At 36.7% G+C, this 13,036-nt stretch overlaps 1 protein-coding gene across 1 annotated transcript in view; it reads right to left on the reverse strand.

Moving 5' to 3' along the window:
* Positions 1–12,314, reverse strand: part of LOC113226684 (baculoviral IAP repeat-containing protein 6) — a 75,864-nt gene extending 63,550 nt beyond the window's left edge. Inside the window, exons 1-6 of the mRNA XM_026459406.1 lie at positions 12,135–12,314; positions 11,755–11,939; positions 5,167–5,295; positions 3,943–4,178; positions 692–893; positions 97–334 (exon numbers count right to left, since the gene is read on the reverse strand). Of these exons, the coding sequence (XP_026315191.1) occupies positions 97–334; positions 692–893; positions 3,943–4,178; positions 5,167–5,295; positions 11,755–11,939; positions 12,135–12,312 (1,168 nt within the window). The 5' untranslated portion in view covers positions 12,313–12,314. The remainder of the gene's footprint in view (positions 1–96; positions 335–691; positions 894–3,942; positions 4,179–5,166; positions 5,296–11,754; positions 11,940–12,134) is intronic.
* Positions 12,315–13,036: the final 722 nt, after the last annotated feature.

A 13,036-nucleotide genomic window follows, 5' to 3' on the forward strand; every position in this document is an offset into this window, starting at 1 on the left:
CAAACTAGTGGAGTAATTTATAAAAATTAATAAAAATTTAATTAATCACTATAATTTAAAAACTAAGTTTTGCGGAAAAAGAATGTTAAGACTTACAACTGTCCTTCTCCAAGCTAGCTGACCAGACTTTGTTAGAATCAGTAGCCAGGATACCACTGAAGATGGAGTCATAAGGTGAAAGATGGATGAACTTGACCAGTTTAAGGCCGCAGTCGAACTTCCAAATGTTGACCTTCCCTTCCGTGGTGCCGGTGGCGATAAGGTCGCCTGTGTTGCCTTTTGACACCACTGATACGTTTGGACAAGGCACTGCACATGCTGTAGCGTTTGTGACCTAGGCATGAATTATTTCATGAGAGTTAAAAGTACAATATTTGAATTGGTTTAATCATTTCAGTCAATTTTGTTAAATATAGTTTAGGGCGTAAAAGTTAGTTTCCAATAATCGCAAACATGCTGCAACAATAAAGTGAAATAAAATAGGACAATGCAAAATCCGAGACCATGCAAAGCCTTAAATTAATTGGACATACAGAGCATTAAACGTTAGTGCGTCATATCAACTTTGTGTAACGCCATTTTGCGTGCTTATCGTGACAGCATTACACCCAAATTCAAAATACTACATAAATCTAATTCCTTGTTCGTAGATGATTTACAAGTGTATATCAACATTAATCGATATACTCACAGAAATGGGCACGTTGTGGGTGTATTCGCCACGAACGAAAGGGCAATTGGGCGAATGTCGCTCATGTTCGACCCAAGGTTCGTCGGACTTCTCCCAGCAGACGAGACACACCATGCAGGTGAAGCACATGGCGCGGTCATCGCCGCTGGGTGACGGTTGGTGGTAGAACCCGGCCTGAGCCATGCGCGCTGGTAATGCCCATCTACAGAAGAAAATTTCAAAGTTTGTTATAATTATTAATATAAAGATCGAACACTTAGAAAAAATTCCTTCGATCCGGTCGGATTCGAACCGACTTCTTCTAGCAAATCGTGTCAGACGCTATGCCAACTAAGCACTCCCCAGTATCAGCAATACCCAGAGACCGAACCAATGTTGAAAGGCTTCCTAACCAGAGACCGAACCAATGTTGAAAGGCTTCCTAAAGTCCATAGAAAAGTTGTCTCTCTAAGAATGTACTATTTAAATTTTGCGACTTTTTTTCGTGACAGTGGCTACACTTACATTTAACAGCTGTCACCTACGATTGTTCCGACAAAAAAAAACATACAGTCGAATTCAGACCGTCCTCCTTTTTTTGAAGTCGGTTAAAAATGGAGCACTACACAATAGAAGAACGATTATACATATATTATTAGTTTATTAAATATATATTATTAATATGTGTCACATCACGTCAAATACGTTGTTGTCGACTTTAATTAAAATTTAAAAATCTCTACAGCCAACTACTAATTTTGTTTTGTTCTGTTCGTTCAATATTTCGTAATATTCAATAATTAATGTCCTTGTGGATAACTATTTTGGCCTAAGTTATTTAAGACAAATATTGATCTTTGTAAGATGTATTTAAGTTGGCTGTTGTTATTTCTTAACAATAAAATTTTAAAAAATACGTTTATTTTCACCGCGTTCGTTATCATTGTGAAAACCCATTACGAATATGGAGAAAGTTACGCTGAGACCGATCGCAAATTTCGCGGAATTTTCGGTCTGGACGACATGTGGTTTCAGAACGACGGCGCCACCTGCCACACCGCGCACGAACCAATAGATTTATTGCGGCAACGACTTCCACACTAAATCATTTCATGAAATTCTGATGTCAACTGACCATCAAGATCCGTATCTACTGACCCGAGATATGGAGTTTTCCGGAGGGACTACGGGCTCGACGGCAAGACCAGGTTACGGCGGGCGTCCGGGCCAAGCCCTCCGCCAGTTATACGTCTTCACCGGCGTCTCTGGCGGAGCCAGACTTGGGTATGGACTCGCCGGGGTTTGTGGTTAGCTGCAGGGACAAACACGTTCGTTTGCCCCGGTGGTGTGTGACCGGGGCGTTCGACCCGCGCGCAGCTAGCGCGTCTAAGTATCGGTCTAGTTGAGGGCCTGAGGCTAGGAGACGCGCGGGACACGTGAGTTGCCCTTGAAGTCGGTGGCTATGTCCGGACATTGTCGCAGGACACTGCCACTTGACATCTCCGCCACTAGCCCGGAGAGCTAGTAGAGGATGACCTATAGACATCATCCGGTCCGTCTGGCTGCGTAGGAATTTGGGAACTGGAGAGACGCAGTTATTCAGCGTTGGGAAGTGAGCGTGGCTTACTGCTCCGCCACCAGTGAGGAGATATGGTAGTCGGGTTAGAGTCGGCGACTCAGCGGTGGCAACCGCTAGTCGTGCGGAGCGCGACGGGAAGTGAGCTTCGGTACTTACGCTCGCACAGGTCAAAGTGCCCTTTCCGCATAACCAAGACGTTGATAGGGAGGGGCACTATAAACAAAACTTATATAGAAAGATATGTGACTGACCATCAAGATCATGTGATTTAACGCAGTGCGATTCTATCTAGGGTATATGCGAATAAACCACAAACAATTCCTGAGCTCAAGATCGAGATCTAACGCGTCATCGGTTAGATACAGCCACATCTTTGTCAAAACGAAACTTTCATGAAAAGAGCATAGGCGTTTCGTCAGAGCCGCGGAGGCCATATGCCGAATATTTTATTTCATGCTTAATAGGAACATGTCTACTTTATAATGCAATAAAAATATTACAACTCGCTCAAAAAATTCTTGTTTTATTTTTAAATGAAATAGTGCACTCTTATTGAGACACCCTGTATTAACCGCTGGGTCATTGAGGTGGTCATTATCATCGACAGCCCGACTTCACTAGATATAGTATGCTAGGTATAGGCCTCACGTAGTTAGCGCCATCCATCAAGATCCTGCAATTGCAATTTAAATGCCTAAAAGTAATTTTAGCCTTCACATAACTATGAAATATTTACCAAAAACCTGACACTATGCTGGTGGTACGATTTCTACACAATTCGGATCGCTCGCGATAGTCATTGTTGGCAATTTTATATGGACGCAGGTGGGTGGAGCCCGCAATTTATTCATCTCAGTCTTTATTGCTGGGTGTACCTTTTTCTCGTAATCGAGTCCACTATTGTAAACATCTACTCACAAACAACATAAAAACTGTTGACCATCACTATAAGTGGGCAATTTTAGAACTGGACAAATAATTGAATTTTTTTTTATAATATCAAGTGACGGGATGAACAAGGTCTGCACCTGATGGTAAGCTACATGCCTGTCCATAACAGTTGCAGTGCCACTGAGAGCTCTAAATCACAAAGATCTAAGAGGCATTGCCACTGCGCCCCTCGCCCTGAGACCTAAGTTGACATGTCCCATGTGCCTGTAGTTTCACCAGCACCCTTATTTACCCTTCAAAACCAGAACACAGTAGTGCTGGCAATACTGCTTGGCGGCAGAAATAGGTAAGGTGGCAGTACTTCCCTGGACTGCTACTAAAAATTTTTACTTATAATTTGTAACATTCACAAAGTAATATTTTCTTAGTCTTACCGGCTTCAGATTTTTCACTCGAGAGGGTTATGTATATGCAAATATACGCTTCTACTTATTTGTCTTTACCATTTATATAATAATATATTAATTTGTTTGATGTTTAAATAAAAAAAGAATATACAAAAAAAAATCTCTATAATCTTTCTAAATAACAACATAATTTGAATCACTTTTGAATGAATGAATGACATTGTAATTATTGCACAGTAAAAATCACAATGACACACAACATTAATGTAAAATATATTGGAATAGACGCCTGTGTTGTTCACTTTAGTTATTTCCATTGGGCAACGTAACTAATAAAAACAACAACGCAATTATTCATCTTGTAACTTCAAATCACTAAAAGCCAATGTACTCACTTATAATCCATGTGAGGCCATCTCTTGAAGGTCTCCTTCCTCTCAGCTTCCGAGTACATCAACGGCCTGGATTCTTCATCACGTGAGCAAGGGACAAGCTCATTTGCTCGCTGTCCGACTGCAGACGCGATGGCTAGTGCTGGAATCCGCCTGTTCTGACTCTTTAGCTCTTGTACCACACCGGTGGTGACCAGACGAACGGTGGATTGTGGTAGACGGATGGTCACTGTGCTCCACTGTGAAATATTACAATGCATAACAATTTTGCGAAACTGCTAACTGATTCAAACCACGCCAAATAATTTATTTAAATGTCGAGTACTTAGGTTTTAGCGATTGTTAGACATAGGGAATGAAACTACAGGGAAGATGGCTTATCCGTATTTCGTCTGATGAAAAAACCCAAACAGACATAAGACTACAGACTATGTTTATGTAAATATTAATATAACCATGTTAAGTATCTTTTTATTATATTGTATTATTAATTAATAATACATTTAACTTAATAAAATTCATATTGAGAAAATAAAATCATTTTTAAAATATATTTAGCGTTAATTTGTAATGTTCTTTTTAAAATTAAAAATAAGGTATTTAATTAGTAACTATAGTCGAAAAAAAGGGTAGTTTGCATTAATATAAGACACAGCTAGTTGATGACTTTACTACCTCAGTCAACCATGACCATTAGACCTGTAAAGGACCCGAAATGTCGGTTTGTTTGAAAAAACAAATATACGCGATTTAAATCCGGAAAAATAGTTTCATTTCCTAAATTATTTCAAGTGAAAATACCAGTTACAGATGGAAAATACACATAGAAAGATACGTGACGTGTTCACCTTACAGCTTTGTCTCTTTCAGATAACATGAGACAAGACGCGTGAATTAAATCCATAGCCTAACTTAAGACAGCTAAAGCAGACGCCACTCTATCCCAAGCATGCGAACCAACATTACTGTACCTATGTTACACTGTCACAGACAATTACAACATAGGTCATGTAATTATTGATTTACCAGTTTTCCATACATTTAAACTGCATTGTACTGGAGGTTTAGCTATTGTCAATTTACAGTAAAAAAAATGACGTCACTTGAGCGTGAGCACACACAGAAACTGTGTGCATTGATATGCTGTTTAAGGATATCAATCCACAACAAAAAAGTTTCTGTTGCGAATTTTGTATATTTGCACCTGCAGATGCTGCGATATCCTACCTTTTGTGCCTTAACGCCCTTACGAGCGGGTTCGATATTGATGGCAGTCTTCAGTTCGTTGATGAAATCTGTGAGACCCTCGATGGAGTGCTGATCCAAGCTCTGGAGGCATTGATATAGGAGAACCGCCTGCAACAAATATTTTCTTTGTTTACTTCTATAATAATATGCATAGTCCAACCCCTAACTCTTGACATACTCATTACAACAAAGAAAAAACTTAATACATAATGTTATTTTTGTTCCTAACATCAAAATCTACTTTCTTATTATAAATAGCAATATTAACAGTGGATGGAATCGTGGACAGAGGTAAACCTCGACGTACATATATCTCCATTAGATTGAAGGTGTCCATAAAAGAAAGCCAGGTTAAAAGTACCATGAATGTACGAAAAGCCTGCTGTGAGTAAAAAAAAACAAGAAATTTGTCAGGAGAGTAGGGAGTGGAAGTTCTTTGTCTTTGCCTACCCCAATGGGGAACGGGCGTGATGGTATGTATGCATATTAACTATTACCATTAAAATACCCTTAAATATATAAAAATTCATAGTTATTTTGACACATGTTCTATAGAAGTGAATAAATCAATAAACTAGACAATTCCTCATAACGCAAGCTCCGGTAGCTACTAAAAGAAACTACAAACATAAAACAAACCTTTTAAAAACTTCTAACCCTTTAGCGTTTAACATACCTCGTATAGTACATTTTGCATCATATGTATAATATAATAGTTACAGCGGTAATGGAAAGGTAGGATGCAATGGAAAACATAATTATTGTAGGTCATGCTTGCAAAGTAATAAGTTCTTAGTCTTCTTGGGGTCATCAGCATTGTTTGATTACAAAGAATAATATTGATAGCATTCAGATTTAACAGTTAATAAAATTATAACTTAGTGCAATCAATCATATTGATATTACGTTTAACACTTGAGTGAGCATAAACAATGCGTTAATTTATAATTCTGATTCACTAGTGACCAAATTGCGTGAAATTGCCGAAATGAGAATTACACAGTTCATTATCAACAACCCATTGCACGTCCCACTGTTGGGCACGTATCTCTTACTAGGGCGGTTAGTTACATTATATATTTTTAACGAAAAATATACATCGTGACGTTGAGTTGTGGAACAAATTACGATTAGACTCTAACAAAGGAATCAATGCTGGCCACAGTTACCTATAAGAAAAAGGAGTTGTCCAATTTCTACTTGCTTTTGGCTTGGTAGAAAATGGAGATCTCCTTCGTTCACAGTAATTGTGACGGATGTCGGATGGAGAAGGGTATTAGACCCCCACATGCGGATCGGAGCTCTTTAAATTATTTACAACGCTGTTACTGCAAGTTATAACCTAAACTGCCATTATTTAAAAAGACAACATAGAAGGGTTATGGTGGGATTTAGTTGATTTAGATTTATTTACTCTGGCATAAAGACGACCAAAATGGGATAAAAAGAGGAGTTTCTTTCGAAATCTAATAAAAATACTTTTTAAAACTTTTTGTTAAATATCAAATTTTCAATATAATGCGATTTCATAACAGATTATTTAGAGATAAGACATTCATCAGAAAATATTTTACAGCAATTTATGTAAGTAATTTAAGTAGTACTGTTATTCACGTATTATGATAAGTCTTTTGTTAAAGGTACTTATTTGTATTTATTTAACTTAACTGGTGTAATTTAGGTACTGTTGTTTTCAGTATTTAATAAATAAAATCATTAGTATACGTAATTATCATATTATTTACATATACAATATATTCGTTTGCTCTTACAACGACTCTGTGCACGTTAAACCAGAGAATTAATAGTACCAGAAAGTGATGGGTAACCCTACCACTTCACGTACACACGCTTTGCATTGCGTTGCGCGTGCAGACAGCGCCTTGCTGTATGTACTAGTAGTAGGTTAATAAGTTTCTAGCCTTGTGTGGAGTGTTCGAGGTGTGACTATCGTACTACACTTGTCGCAACCGCCCAGCTCTAGAGGCTGAGTTTTCTCAAGTGCATCGAAGCCTTTGCGCATAGTTTTCCAAAGCGGTCCCTACCGCCCGCCCCCAGTGGGCGCTGAAGAATCCCAGGGGGCAAAGTTTGAGAACCTACGCCTTAGAAGGTATCAGAATTAATTTCGAAAGTGTATTATTAGTAATTTCACGTCGATTTCAATAAAAAACAACTCGTTAATTTAATATACTACGTACATGTATCGAGCGGTGGTGTCCCAGTGGAACCGGACGGATTGAATGTCTATGGCTACGTATACGTAGGACTTTAATTTCTACGTTACGTATATTACGTATAATGTTTAGTAGGAAACGGTGAAGAAAACATTGGGATGAAACCTGCACGTGAAGAAAATACTCTTCCTTGTGTGAAGTCCCCAACTCGCATTGTGTTAGCATGGCAGATTATGGCCAAAGACACGTGTCCAGGAACGGGACGTTGATGATAACGACTACGTACAATTAAACTTATTTTAATCACACATGCTAGTAAGTAGTAGTATAACGTGTAGCGAAAGTATGTGGTACTTCTATCATACGACGTTAGGGCGGTAACGGGCTTTTTGTTTTATTCTACTCTCTTGCCGCCTGCTCGGAGCGCGGGGATCTTCAAGTAAACCTCGCGTCACGGCCCGAACTGGCAGTGAGTGAACTTTTTAATTTAATTTATAAAAAGTAATATAAATACAATACTGATTTCAACTTTCACGATTTTCACACTTTATTGACGATATTGATTGATTGATATTATATATTGGTTTTGAATTCGCGACTTAATCGGATACAAAAACTTTTTATTTACCTGACATCTCGGACGTATTGAGACCTAGGCGTTGCAATACGTCCCGGATTTAAAATCAAATAATAATATAAATAAAGTTAGCATTATTTAATTTATAATTTTTATTAGGTACATATAGAATAAATGCCATGACATAGATAACTTTAAAAGATTTTACGTTTTATTCATACTAACCAAAGCTAAATAAAAAAAAAATTGTGTAACATTTATTTGTGAAATATTTAAAAGATTATAAATATTATATGAATAATCTACAACATTAAGTCTAATTTTCCTTTTCTTCAACTTCCTCGTAAATGTGACAAAAAACTGTATGCCACATGAGCAGAACAGCAATTACAAATGTTCGAGCCATTAAAGATTTGAATGTCCCTGTTTAATTGCCCACCACCTTCGTGACACAATGTCCTACAAGAAACTAAATATAATCTTGTCCGGCTATTATTATTATTATTACATAGTTTTCCAACTACAAAAATACTATTGCTTTATCCTTTGTTGATGCAGGAGAGTTATGTTGTGACGTACACTGCTTGAATAGTCTTATATGAATAAATGTATGAGTTTGATGGTTAGGTAACTTTACAGTCATATAGGTCTCTTTTTTTATTAGATAAGGCTGTCATGATGCATGAAATAATTCAGTATTATTTTCTAAAGTCCACACTTCAGAGATATTAGAGTTGAAAGGAGACCGGTCAATATAAATTACTATTGAGAAATTTAACAGGTACAATGTTGTTTCTAATGATTATATCTTAACTATAGTTAAGTATGAATCAAATATGAAATGCCACTGCAGAACTATAACCAATTATTAACCTACCAGGTAACAGTTGAGGTAAAATTTTAAGTGCAGCAATCAACCGATGAGCAAGAGATAATGGCAAAATAATTGATTAGAATGAATAAGGTCAATATCTGACATACAAAAATAATCAGACATACAATTACAATTCATGCCCTTTTTCCATGGAGATAGGCAGAGCGTCATGTAGCAGTGCTCACACCTCATCAACTGGCCTTTTGTTAGGGCATCCTCGATTTGGCAATGACAATTATTCCTTGATTGGCCCTTACCAAATTGCCTGCTCACACTAACTAGCTTTATAAAACTGTTTGGTCAATCTCGTAACTCCAAAGTTTGGACTTCATAAAATAGTACTACACTGCTATACTAGTTGCAACCGAACCAGGGGTCTACTCTCGATCTTCGTCCGACATACGTCCGAAACAATTACTGCCAAATAAGCAATACTTGAAAATGAAAAGACGCGTGATGCGAATGAAGCTTCATACTTGATACTTGTCTTTTAATTTTGTTGAATATTACTTATTTGACAGTAATTGTTTCGGACGGATGTCGGACGGAGATCGAGAGTAGCCCCCCAGTTTCAGAGGCTCCCAAGTTTTCCTAAGTGCTTTTAAGTTCTACAGAGTATTGGGATTACATTAAGAAGAATATTAATAACTTGACATCATTTTCAACAAAAGATACTGAAAACACGACTGGAATTTACTTTAAGTACTACATACGTGTAAAACGTATTAACAAACTAATGTAATCCTGTCGGCCTAACATTAACAGTGAGTTTAGACTATCAGCTAAAGCACTTGAGTGATAAGCCCAGTATTGTAACATCAGCGTTATTATGTATTTTTTTAGATATTTTTGGGTAGATTTTTTTTGTTTGTGTCACAAAACAAAATACTAATAAATAAATAGGTGGATGGCACAAATTACGGAAGGCTCATACCTAGCGAAGGGTGAAGAGGCGCTGTGGCTGATTAATGATGATTGCTTGTCATCTCAGGTCTAGTAAAGAGGCTACGAAAGAGTGGATCTTCAAAGACTTTGAGAGTTCCAATGTCTCATTTTCAAAAACTAATTTCTTTGAATGACATGAAACATGATGACTGTGGTTCCGGACGCCTAAACCTATGGAAAAAGGGCGTGAAGTGTGTGTATGTGCACACAACAAAATTACTATCAATTCTAATAAATCCTAAAAATCCATCATTTTAGAGACCAAAAACAACTGATACATAAACAAACAGTAAAACAAAGATAGCTAGACCTGCCAGTTAAATTTGAGATATAGTGAATAGTGAAATCGAATGTAAATGGGAAAGGCAATTACTAATCGGTGTCTAACACACTGCACTTTAAAAATACATAGATGTAAGTTGGACTTCAATGTTTACAGCTATTTGCATGTACACATACACAGCTTCAACACGCGGACTAGCAATTCTGTATTATACAGGTATATCCTGAATTTTATGTAACCATTAAAATTTTTGTGATTAACTGTATTTATACATTTTTATTTTGCTAAAAATATGGGGCAATGATTATTTATTACTCGATATCTCATACAGGCAGACTTAAATTCTTTACAAAACAAAAATAAGTCACGGGTTAAGCAAAATGAAGGTCAATAAAACTGTAATGGTCTCAGCCAGTGCCATGAAAATTAAAAGCACAGTACATTATGGTAGATGATCGAAAACCATTGCACTTTTCAAAGAATTATTATTATTAAGAATACATATTGTTAAGAATGGTTGCTACCTACACCTATGCGCAACTATGGTCTCACTAAGGTAGTTTGCTAGCAGATAGCATAGCAAGTAATGAAGTTTTTTTACATATTCTCAAATAATTTCTGCCAGTGATTTTACAAAGAAACAAAAGCGATGCTTGGAATTAAATAGTATTTCATTTATTCACTTCTAAACTCTTCTAGTTATTTTAGATTTTGAGCACAGACAAATATCAATCTCTAATTATTTCACTTAATTGTCATCATCATATTAGCCAGAAGACGATCACTGCTGAACATAGGCCTCCCCCAAAGATTTCCAGACTAGCCGATTGGAAGCGACGTGCATACATCAGTAACCCGCCACCCTTACCAGGTCATCTGTCAATCTAGTAGGATGCCATCCTGCCTATTGCCTTCCAGTTCGTGGTCTCCATTCCAGAACCTTTCTGCCCCAACGCCCGTCTGTTCTATGAACTATGTGCCATGCCCACTGCCACTTCAACTTGTTAATCCTTTGAGCTATGTCGGTGACTTTACCAAATATGGAATGCATATAGGGTTACCAGAACCATGAACAAGGCTCACTATGTCTCAATGTGTCTCATACAATGGAACAGTTAGTTGCACTCACAAAATGAAGAAAGGGATTTAAACTTTTTCTTAGACACATTTCATTATGTGGTCACTCTTGCACAAATTGAGCAGTTTATTACTACAAAGATTAATTGAAAAAACAATTTCTTTTCAATAACTTGCTCAATTGTGGATAGATACTAAACATCTCAAGGCACAGAGTAGCAGAGACGTTTTTTATAACAATTGTATAATATTTCATATAATTTGGCAGCATCCATCATTAATTTTTCGGAGGAGGGGACAAACAATCATAACTTAACTCCTATACAGAAGTATGATTAATTATATTATTACACAATGATTATATCTATCAAAGTAATATACAATACAAAGAACTTAATATTTAATTCACTTTTTACAAGACTGTATGTTGTGAATACTATTACTTAACCAATTAATATAAGTGAAACTTTTATAATATTGTTTATAGATACATGTATAAATAATAGCATAGCATAAATTCATTCTCTTCATAGTGTTCCATATAACTATGTCATAGGAATTATACACGCCTATCTAGTGGAGAGCAATTCAGTTTTTGTAAAAGTACTGATCACTGAGAATTAGGAAAGGAACTTACCTCAGATAGAACAAGCTCGATCCTTATGATTTTGTCAGGTTGTGAGGATGGCAGCGGACGCTGCAGCGCGGTTCGTAGCAGCAACACCCCATTGTAATCCGTGCGCGCCCCTACGCCGCTACTGTCCCACACAAAGACCCGGTCGGCCCCACTCGCATACTCCACGCCAAGAGTACCTCCATCATCTAAAACCCATCGCATTCCGGTATAATTGGAATTGTTTATTGCGAACTGTCAAACGAAACAATGTAGGGCACGGAAAGATGATCATCCCAACCACCATCGCTACATCTTTACATTTAACCAAACGTTTAAAATCATGGAATTAAAACGAGTTTGTAACAACCTTTGTCTAAACAATAAATGCTTCACAAACTTACCCGCTGATAGGCAAGACGCTTCAAGTATCACACCAGAGTTCACATCCAAAACGTGTACACCACCTACATCAGTCTTCACCAAAATTATATTCAAATTACTGTGGTACGTTAAAGAAGTAACAGGAAAGTTCATGCGTATATAACCATCTTCTCGTAATATCAAAGAATCATCGCCCATCGTGGCCGTGAACACATCTGTCTATTCTACGTAAACGCCATTTGTAATTTATATTTTTTTATGTCAAATATTCCAATATGAAGTGGCCAGTCGTAAAATATGTCTGGAATTTCTGGAATCAGTCGAAAAAACGAAACCATTGATATTTACGATATGATTATTGTATGTATTTACACTTCAAATGCTCCTTTGTCGAATATGTCGAAAATTATATAAACATCACAACAAATAACAGCAAATTAAATAAAAATTACATAAAATCTGACGAGAATATAACAGTGTTGTTATACAAAAAAATATCGCCAAGACAGTAACAATAGACAATATAGTACAATAGACATAGAACGTAATTAGCCAAACGTTTGAACCAATACATACGTTATTCGTTATATTAATTTATAACGAATAACTTAAGTTAAAAGCTTTTTCTTCTGGCAATGTGGTTTTCTTTTGCAGTATCGGCTTTTAAAAATTATTCCAAAGCAAAGAACGAAATACTTACGATATAAATAGTAGAATGTATTATTATATCTTTAGTAACGGCGCCGAAAGCCTGTTACTTGTAGACAATTTGGAAATTAGCTGATATAAAGCTGAGTTCCTTTTAAATCTCAAAAAAATTCCAAAATCTTAAAGAATAGTTACTGTACTTATATACTATATTATGAATTTTCATACGTTTCATACATATATGTCAGTTGCAGCTCATATAAGTTGGTTAAGA

Source organism: Hyposmocoma kahamanoa, unplaced genomic scaffold (assembly GCF_003589595.1).
Source record: "Hyposmocoma kahamanoa isolate Upper Pololo Valley unplaced genomic scaffold, ASM358959v1 192, whole genome shotgun sequence".
NCBI classification, from domain to species: domain Eukaryota; kingdom Metazoa; phylum Arthropoda; class Insecta; order Lepidoptera; family Cosmopterigidae; genus Hyposmocoma; species Hyposmocoma kahamanoa.